The 12,672-nt window shown below is 45.1% G+C and overlaps 1 protein-coding gene across 6 annotated transcripts in view; it reads left to right on the forward strand.

Annotated features, from left to right (window-relative positions):
• Positions 1-12,255, forward strand: part of LOC116949365 (metabotropic glutamate receptor 3-like) — an 80,648-nt gene extending 68,393 nt beyond the window's left edge. For all 6 annotated transcript variants that reach the window (XM_076072063.1, XM_032966599.2, XM_032966598.2 and 3 more), the window contains one exon: positions 1,137-12,255. In XM_076072063.1, the coding sequence (XP_075928178.1) occupies positions 1,137-1,213 (77 nt within the window). In that variant the 3' untranslated portion in view covers positions 1,214-12,255. The remainder of the gene's footprint in view (positions 1-1,136) is intronic.
• Positions 12,256-12,672: the final 417 nt, after the last annotated feature.

Genomic DNA, 12,672 nt, shown 5'->3' on the forward strand with positions numbered 1-12,672 from the left:
TGTATGGGGAGGCAGTCATCTAGCAGTGGATTGAAAATAGGCTGTCCATTTATTATAACTGCTGTGATGAAATTGACTCAACACGCACATGCGTTACACTGAATTATAAGTATAAGGGAGAAACAAAATTCAAATTTCAAAGGCCTTAGCCATGCAACAGCTTTTCCTCATTGAATTTTTTTTTAAACAAATCAACACAACATAAGACTAGGTTTTTCCCCTTTTTTCTGGCAACAAAATTGAAACATTTTTTTACGACGAATCATGTCTGCATTAACCACAATAATTGTGGTCAGAATGCAAACAAAAAACATACCTAGAAAATATATGCATTGTCCTTGAAACCGTTTGAGACGAGGCTCTAAAGAAAGATGTCTCTGGTGTGGACCAATCAGTTTCAAGGACAATGCATATATTATCAGAGTATGTTTTTGTTTGAATTCTGACCACAAGTATTGTGGTTAATGCAGATATGATTCCTTGTAAAAAGGTTTCAGTTTTGTTGCCAGAAAAAAGGGGAAAAACCCTATTCTTTTATTTTGGTACTGGCAAAGGAGGTCCCAAAACACAGCATATTTTATTTATTATCATAGCATCCGAATGTAATTGCAATTTCAAGACGCTTTACAAAACTAAAGATGGGAGAGACAGGGCAGAACATCACTGGCGAATGGTTTTAAAGATTTGCAGAAAGTAGGAAACAATGCGTGTCAAGAAACATGCTCGCATGAAAGCTTGGACTTTCAAAGGTAGCAGGGACAAGGACAAAGTGTGCCCCCCCCCACCCTGCCCCCCACCCCCCCCCCATTCTAAAGTGATCCATAAAACTGGTTGCAACAATAAACTTGGCAAGAAAAAAGAGACAAGAAAAAATATCGACGGGGAGTTTATGAAGTTGTATTTTTTTTTAGCTCTATATTTTCTCACTCTGTTGTTGTGTATTTGCACTCTGACTGTCCGTAGCAACCCCAGCTCTGCCTCATCAGGTGTGAAAGCACCCCTCGATTAGCACGATTGGCTACGTCCCGCGCGAAAGAACTTCAACATACACTGCACACACATAGGCCCTCGGCTAGCAGCACTCGCTCGAACATTACGTTCAATGCTGCACGGGGAATCTTTGTCTTTGTCTGCAGGCCAAGTCCCCTGCCGAGGGGTGCCTACCGTGTGCAACGGAAAGGAGGTGATCGACTCCACCACCTCGTCGCTTTGAGGGCCCCCGGTCGTCTGGCACGAAGCACAGCACAAACGGTCGCCTCTTCGAGCCGCAAGTGGTGGATTTTACTTTTATTTTGATTTCCGGAGCACCTCCATCCACTGCCCGCCTAAAAACAGCGTGTCCTCAAAAAAAATAGCGGAGTGATTCAAGGGGGTGAAGTGGTGACGCCCCCCGGTTACAAAGGTTGCCATCAGTTCTGGTCTTCACAGGATTGCCCTTTTTGTTGTTGTTGTTGTCGGGCTGTAAAATCTGGTTTGCCAGGATATTCAAAATTTTGTTTTTGTCACTTGCTTAATAATACACTGCTCAAGACAATAGATTGACATGTAATATCCCATATTTCCCTTAATTCTTAGATATTTTTTAATGTCCCATTTTTTTTAAGTTCAGAGGTGGCAAACTTATGCTCCAGTATATCCATTTTATTCACAAAACCGCGGTTGTTTCAGTGAAGATCAACTTTCGGAATTGTATTTTTTTAAGCGATAAACAAATAATATCGGAGAAAAAAAACACAAATCGTATACAATGAACAAGATATGCCATCACTTTTAAAAGTAAGAATATTAACAAAAGCCTGATCTGGTCTGGAGGGTGTGGAAGAGCGGTACTGCACTGCACTAAGCACAGTACAGTTCAGTACACACCTAAAGTAAATTTAACACATTGCGGTGATGGATATATACTCCCCTGGCGCTGCGTGGAGACCAAACGACGCACCGGCGTTGCTCTGCATGCCGCTCGCTGTTTAAGCTTCGCGAGTTCGAGTTCAAAACGTTTCCCCGTGTTTTTTTTGTTTAACCCCGAGGACGCACTTGGAGATGTTTTAGGCCGAGGCGTGCGCCCACTTCGAGGGCGATGGAATGGGCCGCGGGGGAGCGTAAACATGCGAGCCCGCTGTCACAAATTGTCGAAAAGCAATCCGGCATATTTTTTTTATCATCTCCGCGACGATTTGAGATCAGCTGGGTGCAGAGTGAAGCAATTCCACCTTCGCCCACACAGGAGTTTGCGGTTCAGAAATTCCGCAGGTGCAGTTCTCATGAGTTTAACGATGCCCTGTGTTAACCCTGATTCTGAACTCTGTTGTCGTGGTGTGATGAACGGAAGGATTGGGGTAGCAAATGAGTTGCGCAGAGGTTCAGTTAACGGGAGAGGTTTATTTAGAGACACACAAAAAAAACTCTGGAAGAAATAAGCGACGTCTTGAAAAAAAACCGTGCCAACTCACGGGAACGCTTTGTTGTCCTGCAAGTAGTGTTTTAGTGATCGTAGGAAGATGAAGTGAAGTTAATTTGCGTGGCCATACAAATACAAAATGACCACATGTAAATGCTTGTGTGTCAATGAAGCCGTGACAAGTTATCTTGATAAAGACAAACGTGGGTTATCGAGTTTTTCCAGGACCACCACTTCATAACAAAAATCATTCAGGCCTTCAGGTTCCCCACATGGGTATTGATTTCCTTACATTTTTGCTACCACTAACAGCAATGTATCGATTGGTAACGTATTTTACGTTACTTTAGTTTTTATTCTGAATCAAACTTAAAAAAAAAATTACATTAGAAATATTGTCACTAGTTTTCGGTGCATCTGGTAGACGACACGGATATCAAATGCAATACAAATTGGTTTTATACAGAACTCCAAGCGTGAAGAGAGTGCAGTTATATAAAAGCCCGCACACAGGGCGCGCACAAATCCACACTTGCTGTCACTGCGATTTTTACAGCATCGGGGGTAGCAAATGACCTCCATAAATGACCTCTATAAATGTGCCTCCCTGAAAAATCAATTTTCTTAACACTGACCTTTTTTTTAAAGAAAATGGCATTAAAAATGTATACGGTAATGTAGTGCAATATCCTGTCGGTACAAAAACAAACACACACACACACGGACTCGACAGTGGTTCTTGCCACAGCGTGAGCCGTGGTGCCCACTGACCTCGGCCGGCTGGCTGCGTCACCTACACAGTGTTGGTGGCACTGCACTGGCACACGAGCACAATAAAAGCCCCACGATAAAGCGCGGCTCGTTACACCGCGGAGTCGGATATAGCGCGGGGGGCCTTAGCTGGTTATTAAAAAATGTCCCAAACCCTCCCCCCCAAACAAAAAATAACAAAGGAGGCACGAGGATGGATGCAAGAAGATGACAATTAAGATGATTTGTTGATCAGGTAGATCAACGCCTCGCAACCGGCTAGTGTGCCCCACCAACGGTGCAGCCCCAGGTCTCCAAGTGCCGATCTAGCCTCCTCAAACAAAAAAAAAGAGACGCGCATTATACGTCGCGTTATGACGCGGGTAGTTAGCCTACAACGCGGGGTGCCACGTGTCCTGACCACCCCGGTTGCCCGAGGTATATCGCGGCTTTTTTTTCCTGCATTAGATGTGACGGTTGAATGTCGCGCGCGCGTGGCTAACGCTGACGGCCGCCTCTTCACGCGCGGATGAAAAGCAGAAGAGGGGGGCAGTAATATTGGCGACGCTTCACCCACACGGGGGGCCAGATACGGCCTGCCACTTCGTTTCGTTCGGCCCGCGGCCTGTGTCTGACATTTATCCGTCGCTGCAAGGCATCTTAGCCGCTCTAGTCGTGTACTAGAGGGGAAATTCAGGCTGACCCATTTTATAGGTACCCCACTGATTATTATTGTTGATTATCTAAATTATATTGTGAAGGTTCAATACTCTCCAGAGGGGTGTTTTAAATATAGACTTCGTTTGCTCTATAATTTCTGATTACTTGTGGGGTATTTATACATGGATCACCTTGTATTTTCAACATAGCAGCACTGTTTATCTTAATTTCAGAGCGCTTAGTCACCTGAAAAGGCGGACTAATTATTTTTCACATGACTACTTGATTATGATGTGTTTGTTAATCATTGGTTGCCTGCCAAATCTCTGTGAAAGTCCTATTTGGTGCTTAGTAAGGACAGTAAGGAAGATATTCTACACTTTTGGAGTTGGGGGAAGGTTCACATATAAGTTGCGCTCTCCGATTATTTAAGTGCAGTAATCGATTACTCTATCGATTATTGGTTCGATTGTTTGACCAATTGGAAACAATTAGTTTCCAAGCGGTACCCTCTGTACGGGAGGCGATGGGCAGGGCTTGGATGATATCTTTGGCATCACCAACCACGTTACAACGCTGGGCGTGGTTGGGGGTTGCCCGCATTCAGGAGGCCTGAGCAATCGACCACGAAAAAATAGATTACAGGGACTCCTCTACTTACGAACGAGTTATGTTCCAGAGATCTGTTCATAAGTCGATTTGTTCGTGAGTAAGTCTAACTTTACTCCTGTCGATTCCAAACGTGTTGTACGGCGTGTACACTAAACACGGCGAATGGCTTTAAAAGTTGTACAATCTCCTGTAGATGTAGGTGCCACTGGTTCTTCATGTTCTGCAGATGTAGATGCCACCACCGCCATCTATTGCGCGCGGTTGAACATACGACTCTCGGTCCGAACAGGCAAACCTACATACGGACAGGTTCGCATCTCTGAAAGTTCGTAAGTCGAGTGTTCGTAAGTAGAGGAGTCACTGTATATATTTTTTCCTGTCAATCGGCATATTTTACGAATCATCCATGCTCTAGTTAAGATTCCCATGTTCATGCCGGTCTAGTCTTCTGTCACCTTAATTCCATTGTGAGATTGAACTTATTGAGAGTTACTCTCATCCAGGCAAAGGTCATTCGCTGTAGAACTACTGAAACTAAACGATGCCAAGATGAGATCGCCTGCGACTAGGCTTGAACGCAGCAACCGACAATTATGCTCAAAAGACACAATTTGGTACCATAGCTGGTGAGCGGAGGTTACTAAGGATCTGGTGGGCTATGCATAGCTCATAGAGACTATAAAAGCACATTTTTATGGTATTAATATTTCTACTGAAGTGGGGCATTTTGTGTCGGGCAAATGCATTTGCAAAAATGAGCACATGCGACAGGGAACAAGCACAAATCAGAGGCATTACGTCAACTTGTAAGAAACGTGGGCTCAGGCGGAACACATCGCCCCGAGGACGATGGCCAACCACTGGACAACACCGGTGGTGGAATTGCAGTCAAATGAGGAAAAACGGCGAACGAGATGATTATCGCTGCAGAGACTGAGTGATGGGATCGCGGGATCCTGTGCAGGAGCGAGATGGACTGTTGCATCGCAGGACCGAGAGGGAAGGCATAGCATGGGGAGGCCTCCATCGTGCAGTGAATAGACAATGGCTGATGATGATATTTGCAAAAAGGAAATCGGTATCCAAGTGAACTAGAACCTCATTCGATCAATACTTATTTAGGTACTGTGTCAATCTGTATTTACTGAAGCACAATTTCTGGTCACTCGTTAAACATCTAATCAATGAACAGGCATAAGGAACATAGGGTAGTCAAGGAACGCAGATCATGTCAAATAACTCAACTTTCTTATATATGTTAACCTTCTTTCGCACCATACGTAGCCAACCGTGTTTATCGGAGCTGCGGGGTAAGGACAACAAACTAAACACAAGAAGCAGTTCTAAAGAAACGCTTCGGCTTATGCAGTGACTTTTTTTGCGTTAAAAATCCTGAAAGGGTTGGTGACGCGTAAACACTCGGTCGAATTTTTACAGACGCAATTTAAGACGCTCCGTAATGCCACGCGAGTCGGCGTCCAACTCGACGGCAGGCCCATTGGCGTTTCCCAACGCGCGTTTGAGCCGAATGATCACCAACGTGGAAATGCGTAACTTTAGTAAGCGGCTTTGCACCACACAAGCGTTGATACACATTTCGATAACAGTCGCGAGGAAAGGAAAAGGGCACGCGCTCAGACGTGGCTCTGACGTTGACTTAGAACTTCCATCCTGCCGACGATCGGTTTGTCGAGAGCGAAACGCGCGCCGACGGGAACGTTTTGGCGACGATGGCTCGGTGCTTCCAACGAGAAACCTCGCGATGAAGTCCCGCCCGCGCGTGAGAACCACCTTCGGCCATAGAAGTGCAGAGGGCCAAATGGCCGTGCTGTCTCGAGAGCGGCCGTCACGTGCCAGTGGGGGGGGGGGGGGGGTGGTGGGGTGGCACGTGCCCCCCCCCCAATGATCCGATCAAAATCCCTAATTTCGATCGGATCACTGGAGTTTATTAATCATAAATCGGCATTTTGCGACTCCCACTGCCACTGTGTAGCATATTAAGTGCCAGGGACTCTATGAGATGATAGGACAATAGTCTGAGTCCATAATTGACAATAAGTAACGGCAAAGCAGTTATAAGTGACTCAAAGAATTGTGCGCAGTTGCGTATACAGTCCACGACTTCCCTGAAGGCATCAACACCTTCAGCGAGCGCGATGCCGATCACACACGCGTGGAATAAAAAGCAAGGGACAAGTCCTTGAAAATCCTGGCTCTGCCATTGGACTCGTGTGGACGCATAAACCGTGATGACGCGCCAGAAGGTGGTCGCAACCGCCATTCAAAGAGCCTGTTGGGGGTTAGGGTAAAAAAGAATCATCATCATCATCATCACATTTTGAATTCACCTTACCAGACAGGGTTTCCCCCTCCTAAGATCAGAACTAATGGCAGATGTTCATTTTTCGAATTTTGTGTGCGGCGCGCGTTGCGCCTTCGGTACGGCACTGGGCACATTTGGCAAGGGGAGAGGGGGTAATTGACGACGCGCGGATTATTACGACGGTAAAGGACTGCGTTTTGATGGGTGACTGATAAACGACGCGCATTTCATGACTGATGGTGAACGATTGACGTCAGAAGTGAAAACGATCTCAACCAGACATAATGCCTGAAATGCATTTGTCATTGTAATCTCTTGAGAACCCGCCGAATGCATCTTACATGCATACCCATAATATATCTCTGTGTCTACTCATCAACGCGTATTGCGGTGGTCTCTGCAAAAAGTGTACAACTGGCCAGCAACCCTTTCCAACGAAGCGACTCAAGCGACGATTTTGATTTAAAGCTTTCGTGACTGCAGGGATTCATATTCTTGGTTCTTTCGGTAAAGTCACCACGTAGAAGGGAAACAATAAAATAATCAAAATATAAAACAATAAAATTCTCACGACATTTCGACTGCAACACAAGCAATCATCATCAGATGTGAAAACCACAGCAAGAAAATTTTCTTACGTCGTGAGAATTGTATTGTTTTATATTTTTTATTATTTTATTGTTTCCCTTCTACGTGACTTTACCGAAAGAACCAAGAATATCAAGCGAAGATTTTAAACGTCGCATCACTTGGTGGAGTTTAAATGTTTCTAAGATAGTTATAGAACCGTATATCAACATTTGTGCAGGCAAAATGTTGTGATGTCCATTCGAGGATAATGTGAAAGATGTGTGTGTGCGATATCGACTGTTTTACTAGGACAGTTACTAATGTTGTGCTAAAGTTTCAGTAATGTAATGTTTTGTACATAAATACATTGGCATTTTATACGTAACTTTTTGCTCTATATAATATACTTTATATTGTAAAATGTAGGCTAACATTTACGCATTGCAGTTTTATGAATAGAACAACTTTTTTGATGAGACCCGTGCACACAAAAAAAGTTCCCCGACAAACTAAAGGGGACGCTGGTCTGTGGGTATCATTGGAATAAGAAGGGAATTGTCATGCAAAGTGATCCATTTACAGACTCACAGACACCCCACGGGATGCCCAACGTATTCTACGCGAAGTCTTAACAGGGGAATGAATATCGTGAAAGCAACGGCTCCATACCCTGCACATTGTATCAGAAGAGGGTTATATTGCATTGAGACTGGTGGTGGGGAAGGGTGTGTAGAGGGAGGCTTTGAGTTAAAATGTTATTTACCTCTGGTATTATTTTAGTGGGGTGTCTATAAATGGATCGCCCGTCTATAATCCAAGTCCGTGTTTCTTTACGGCCTTGTTTTATTTTATGTAACGATCCCATACAAACGTTTAATGAGATTCTGCGAATGGACTTTTTGTCTTTAACGAGGGACTACGCGGCACATTGCACAATTTCATTTATCAAGCTGGCAAAAATCTCACAATACTTATTAACAAGGCAATAAAATAAAAAGCTAGCGTGTCCATAGTGGCGAGCACAAGTTAACATTTTAGAAACGCAAACAATGGTGAATCCATTTCTAACATAACCCTCTTGTTGTTTTCTGAGGCTACCGTACAGTGTTTACGACAGTATTTCATATTATTGGGTTGTTGCGTTGTATGTATAAGAAGTTTAGGTAAAAAAAGAGGACAAAGCAAACTTGACTCCATAATAGAGGTTTTTTTCGGGTTAGATCGCGTAAATGTGTCGTTAAACCCGCCACCACCCGACACAGCCAACTAGTAAGGGTCAAGGGTCATTTATATATTTAAGCGCTCTAACCCAAAAAAACCCCTCTTATCATGGATGATATTGGTCGCGAAAGCCTACGTGTTAAAGCAAACTTGACTCTTGATCAAAACCTTAGGCATGTAACTATTCACTGGGATTTAATGCGACATCTCGGTCGCAATTCGATCCGACCGTCGGTCGAGTTTCACGTCTCTCGTTGTCACTGAGACGTCTTGTTACCTTGGCTCGAAGGTCACGTGGGCATCGAGGGCTGCCACCTCGTCTTGCTTTTCCCATGATCGTCTTCTTGCTGCGACGAAGCTGTCCTCCACCGGACAGCTAGACGTTTCAAGTGGTGTTGGGTTTTTTTTGTTCTGGTCAGTTGTGTAATAACAACAATGATTATAATAATAATAACACTTCTCAAGACAGTGCGTTTTACATCACGTGCTTCGCTCTTCCTGAATCGTGAGACATTCATTTCGTGATATGTCCCGTTTGTGTTTTTTTTTTACCTCAGCGGTGGCAACCCTTTCCACATATCGTTCACGTATAATTTGTGTACATCGTGAAACAGATTTATTAACACAATTTGCCGATACATGAACCGCGAGCGTGGGGATCGATATTAGTCGTTGAACAGTTACACGCCTATCGAACGTACAGAAGCAGCGACCGTTTCAAGTCGAGGCCTTTCCTTTTCGCGTGCACTTTGACATTTTTTTGGACAATTACTTTAATCTCCTTTTTATATATTTTTGTTTAAAAATACAACGGCAGCTGGGGATCGTGTGTACCATGATGTCATTGACAAACCCAGCTTCCTTCAAGGGGCAATTACAGTGCCATTTAAGAGTTCTCGCAATTGTGCTCCTGTCAAAAAGGAGGTGACATAACGGAGCTTGCTATATTAGACTGTGCTGCTTCTCTTCACAAAAATCTAAATTTGTTCCCCCAATCCGGTCGGACAGAGGAACCGGCATTGCATTTTCCGAGCTGCAAGGGACACGTGTGTATGTATGAACGCTGCAACTTCTTTCGCACCGTACGTCGCCAACCACCCTAATCGGAGGTGCGGGGGAAGGACGACAAACTTAACACAAAAGCAGTTGTAAAGAAATGAGTTTTCGATCGAGATGATTTACACGTACATAGCTCCAAGTGGCTTCCTAATATCGGAAGGGAAGAGCGTTCCAGACGGCCGCAAGAAGCGCATCTGAAGGCGCGCCGCGATGCAGTGACCGTCTTTGTTCGATGGCTAAAAGCAGATGGCCATATATGCGGGGTTTTTAAAACTTGAGATTCAATCACAAGTCTAAGAGACGCCTGCTCATCAATCCAGTTAATAGACACAATTTTGGTTTGTAGACTGTGGTTTCCACATAATTACTGGTCAGACAAGGCAACCTCGTAAAAGAAGCTATTGAAAAACAGCTTCATAGATCAATGGGCCTAACCCAAATAAACTGGCTGGTTTTCGTGGGCATGAAGCAACAGTTTGTTCACTCACCGTATGCGTTCAGTTTTGTTTGTTTCTCCAAAAGATGACGACTCATTTGCACCTCAGAGCGAGTCCATCATCATGACACCACCGACCCACCCAACCTCGCCAGAGACTATTTAAAGGCTCTCCGTGTAAACACAACCAAAACACGCGACAAAAAAAACACCCCCCCCACCACCACTGCCACCCCAACGTAATTTGAACGCTGCAACTAAGGTGGGAGATTTCCGCAATCGCACGACCCAAACGTGAACTGAGCAGTATCTCAGAGTGCCTGTCGCCTCGTGTTTGCAACCGATGTAGGGAACTGGCCCACTGAGCAACATCTGTTCCACCTGATAGATGGTGGCCACCACAGAGGCCACTGGTGGCTTGGCAAGTGAAAGCCACGCGTTTGCATTTCAACCAAGGCACAGAGGCGAAGAATGTGCGTGTGATGCAATCATTCGCGCCACCGACGTTCACCAAGTACATTTGAAACTGAAAATAAAAATATTTTTCTTTGGTTTTAAGATAATTTCACGGAGGCATTAGGGATTATGGTCTGCTGCAATCGACAACAGCGTGTGCGCGTGTGTGAGCAAAGTTAACGCGAAGGCGTTTGCAACCAAGTGCTCATGATTTATTTTTGTTTAGGCCGGATTGCGCGAGTAAAAGCCATCACACCGCCGATTTACGGCTAAAGATGGGAGATTTTACAAATCCTGGCAATCGCCTGATGATGCTGGGTGCGACTACCTGCGAAACATCACGCAACATTGTTAAATGTGGATTGCTCTCCCAACTTACCGGTGTGCTGAAGCAATAAATCAGTCACGTTTGTTCCTCACGTGACAACTTTTTACTCACGCGATGTTACCCAGAAATCTATTTTGAACCAGTGTATCAGCAGCTAACCCGTTTGTTTTCCCGTTTCATCTAAAACAACGGACCTGATCACCCATCCTGAATCTATTTTCCAATTTGTAGCATCTCCTGAACAGAAATCAAAACGTGAATTAGTTATTGTATCGTTTGAAATGGTGACAAAGAGTGGAAGTGGATGCGCGGATGTTTGTGCTATTTTCCCACAATCAGGGTTTGGGTGAAGAGATATGGTACTGATTTGTTTTCAATCGAGGTTTATACCACCCAGCAGTATTATAACTTTTTGACGTATTTTAATTTCGTCATTATCTTAATTAGTTTTTTTTATTGGCTGGCAGGAGTGTGCACCTTGCGAATACTTCTCAAGGGAGACGCATGCTGGATGCAAATCCATCTCTCCGCGACAAAGCTGCGATAGTGCAGCGTTATAGCCATGCCACCTGCACGTGACTAGAGTGACTGTGGTTTACAAGCCATTAATGAGCACACGGCACAAACCGTGCCACGATGTTATTGACCATTCCCAACACGAGTCGGTCAGCAGCGCCCATCATCCACAACATCTCCCACAACGATAGACTCGTACACACTAGAGGTGGCTGGGTGGATTAAAGGGCAGAGTTGCCGAGATGGCATCGCTCATATCGTGGGTTTAAATCGCAGGCAGTCGCCTGTGATTAGACCGGATTCTCAAGCGTGGCGAGTTCATGGCCCTCTGCCCGTTCACCAATGACTGCACAGACCCCCACCCATTTTATTTGGTTCTGCACTAAATCTGGCTGAATTGCAGCTCGGAGAATTAAAATATCGGTTTGACTGTCACGCGATGAACGCCGCTCTCGGTGGCAGAGCGGGTCGGGAAAGTGCTTACCAACCCTCTAACTCTCTTGATTTGAATCTTGATTTGAAGCTGAAAAGGGGATATCTCAGAGGTGGCTCTGCACACTCCACTTCCGTGGGCAGTTCTCCGACGCGCAGGATGGCGCTGCTCTGCGCGAGACTTGGAGGGAGTCTTCGCCGCATCGCGCGACGCTAACTCTGCGATCGCATTTGCCAACTGCAAGGGTACAGATGTGTCACACGGGTTTTTATTTTTGTACGACCCTTCTCAAACTCCACAACCTCAAGCGAGCAGAGCCACCCGCCATCCCACAATGTTATTGGATGTAAACGGTGCTGTATTTCAGTGCTTGATGGTACTTATTAACTATAACTCTTAAATTCATTGATGTTTTTTCTCTTAACGAACAACGTAGCACAGACGTACAAACTGTACTTTCTAATAAAATATGGATTGGAAAAAACCCCACAAATGCTGCTTGAGCCTGTTTGTGCGGAGCGTTCATTTTCCTGCGTTGCGAACAAGTGACGCACCCCGGTCTCAAAACGTCTCGGGGGCCCCATGAAGCGAGCCATTCACGGCACACACACACACAAAAAACTCTCCACCCCAAGACTCCAATTCACCCGCACTCGCCATAAATAGACCCGCGTCAAATATCTTCCCGCATGTTTACAGAAACATGTTCCTGCATTCCACATCGCACGGCCTATTAAGCACAGAAGACAAAGATGCCCCGTAGAGGCTTTCAACAGGCTGTCGGGGTAAGTGCTGTGAGCGAGTAGCACTTATGAAGGCCGTTAAGGTGCACGAGTGGGTGGGTGGCCAGCACCACGCCCGACCGCCTTTGTCTCACCATAGGCGATGTTTTTTTTTTAAAACCCACCAA

The sequence above is a fragment of the Petromyzon marinus genome, chromosome 36, assembly GCF_048934315.1.
Source record: "Petromyzon marinus isolate PM22_M1 ecotype Great Lakes invasive population chromosome 36, UKy_Petmar_22M1.pri1.0, whole genome shotgun sequence".
In the NCBI taxonomy this organism is placed as follows: domain Eukaryota; kingdom Metazoa; phylum Chordata; class Hyperoartia; order Petromyzontiformes; family Petromyzontidae; genus Petromyzon; species Petromyzon marinus.